The 1,029-nt window shown below is 40.4% G+C and overlaps 1 protein-coding gene across 4 annotated transcripts in view; it reads left to right on the top strand.

The window, feature by feature from the left end:
* Positions 1-1,029, top strand: part of LOC119582042 (organic cation transporter protein-like) — a 12,568-nt gene that overhangs the window by 5,991 nt on the left and 5,548 nt on the right. For all 4 annotated transcript variants that reach the window (XM_037930283.1, XM_037930285.1, XM_037930284.1 and 1 more), the window contains exon 6: positions 755-909. In XM_037930283.1, coding sequence (XP_037786211.1) covers positions 755-909 — 155 coding nt within the window. The remainder of the gene's footprint in view (positions 1-754; positions 910-1,029) is intronic.

Here is a 1,029-nt window from a genome sequence, read left to right as displayed (position 1 = left end):
GTTATAACTTTTAAACACATGGGTCCCAGTTATTTTATAATCCGAATTATGATTATTGTAATTTATCATGTGAATTGATATAAAAAGGCACAAGAACTGTAAACCTGAACTTGATTTCCAGAATTCTTGCTGTAATATTGCTTGTAAAAACAATAGTTTAACCAAAATGCAATTCATTTGTCGCTTTTTGGTGGTCACAATACCCTACGTCGAAATGGAAACTTGGGAACGGTCGAAAAAATGTAACAAATGGACAGTGTCGCAAACTGTAAGGTATGGTATTAACCGGTAAGTAGTTTTGTTTACTTCTCCTTAACCACACAACGCGTATAGGTCAGAAACTGTTTATAAACCCCATCAAGAAGTGACAAATAAATTGCACTTTGGTTAATCTATTGTTTTTACAAGCAATATTACAGCAAGAATTATGGAAATCAAGTTCAGGTTTACAGTTCTTGTGCCTTTTTATATCAATTCATATGATAAATTACAATAATCATTATTCGGAGTATAAAATAACAGGGAACCATGTGTTTAAAAGTTTTAACCAAAGCTTGACTGTTTTAAGAAGAGTTTATTTTGAACATTAGAAAGTGTATTTTCGTACGTACATATATTTGGTCTGTTTTTCACAGCCGTACTTTCTATTCTCACGGGATAAGGGAATCTAACGTCATCGGGCTTACAGTGCATAAGGGGTACCAGACCGGGGCCACAATAACTTACTGGTTACCTACTTATACTGGTCTAACAGGTACGGGCGGAAGATGACGGTGGGCGTGGGCTTCGTCGCCTACTCCGCCCTGGCCATTGGCTCCTGCTGGATCCCCAACCTCTCGGCTCTCCTGCTCTCGCGCTTCTTCATGGGCGCCGTCCACCCCACGATACAGAAGACGGGCTATATTCTAGGTGAGGGGGAGGGGGGTAGCGGGGGGATGTGAGGGAGGAAAGGGAAAAGGTAGAGAAGGAGAGGGAATAGATGGGGAAGGCAGTGGGTAGGGATACATGTAATAAAGTTGAAATGATAAG

This window comes from Penaeus monodon, chromosome 15 (genome assembly GCF_015228065.2).
Source record: "Penaeus monodon isolate SGIC_2016 chromosome 15, NSTDA_Pmon_1, whole genome shotgun sequence".
Lineage (NCBI taxonomy): Eukaryota > Metazoa > Arthropoda > Malacostraca > Decapoda > Penaeidae > Penaeus > Penaeus monodon.
The sequence above is the reverse complement of the archived record's forward strand: the minus strand, read 5'-3'. Positions and strand labels throughout refer to the sequence as shown.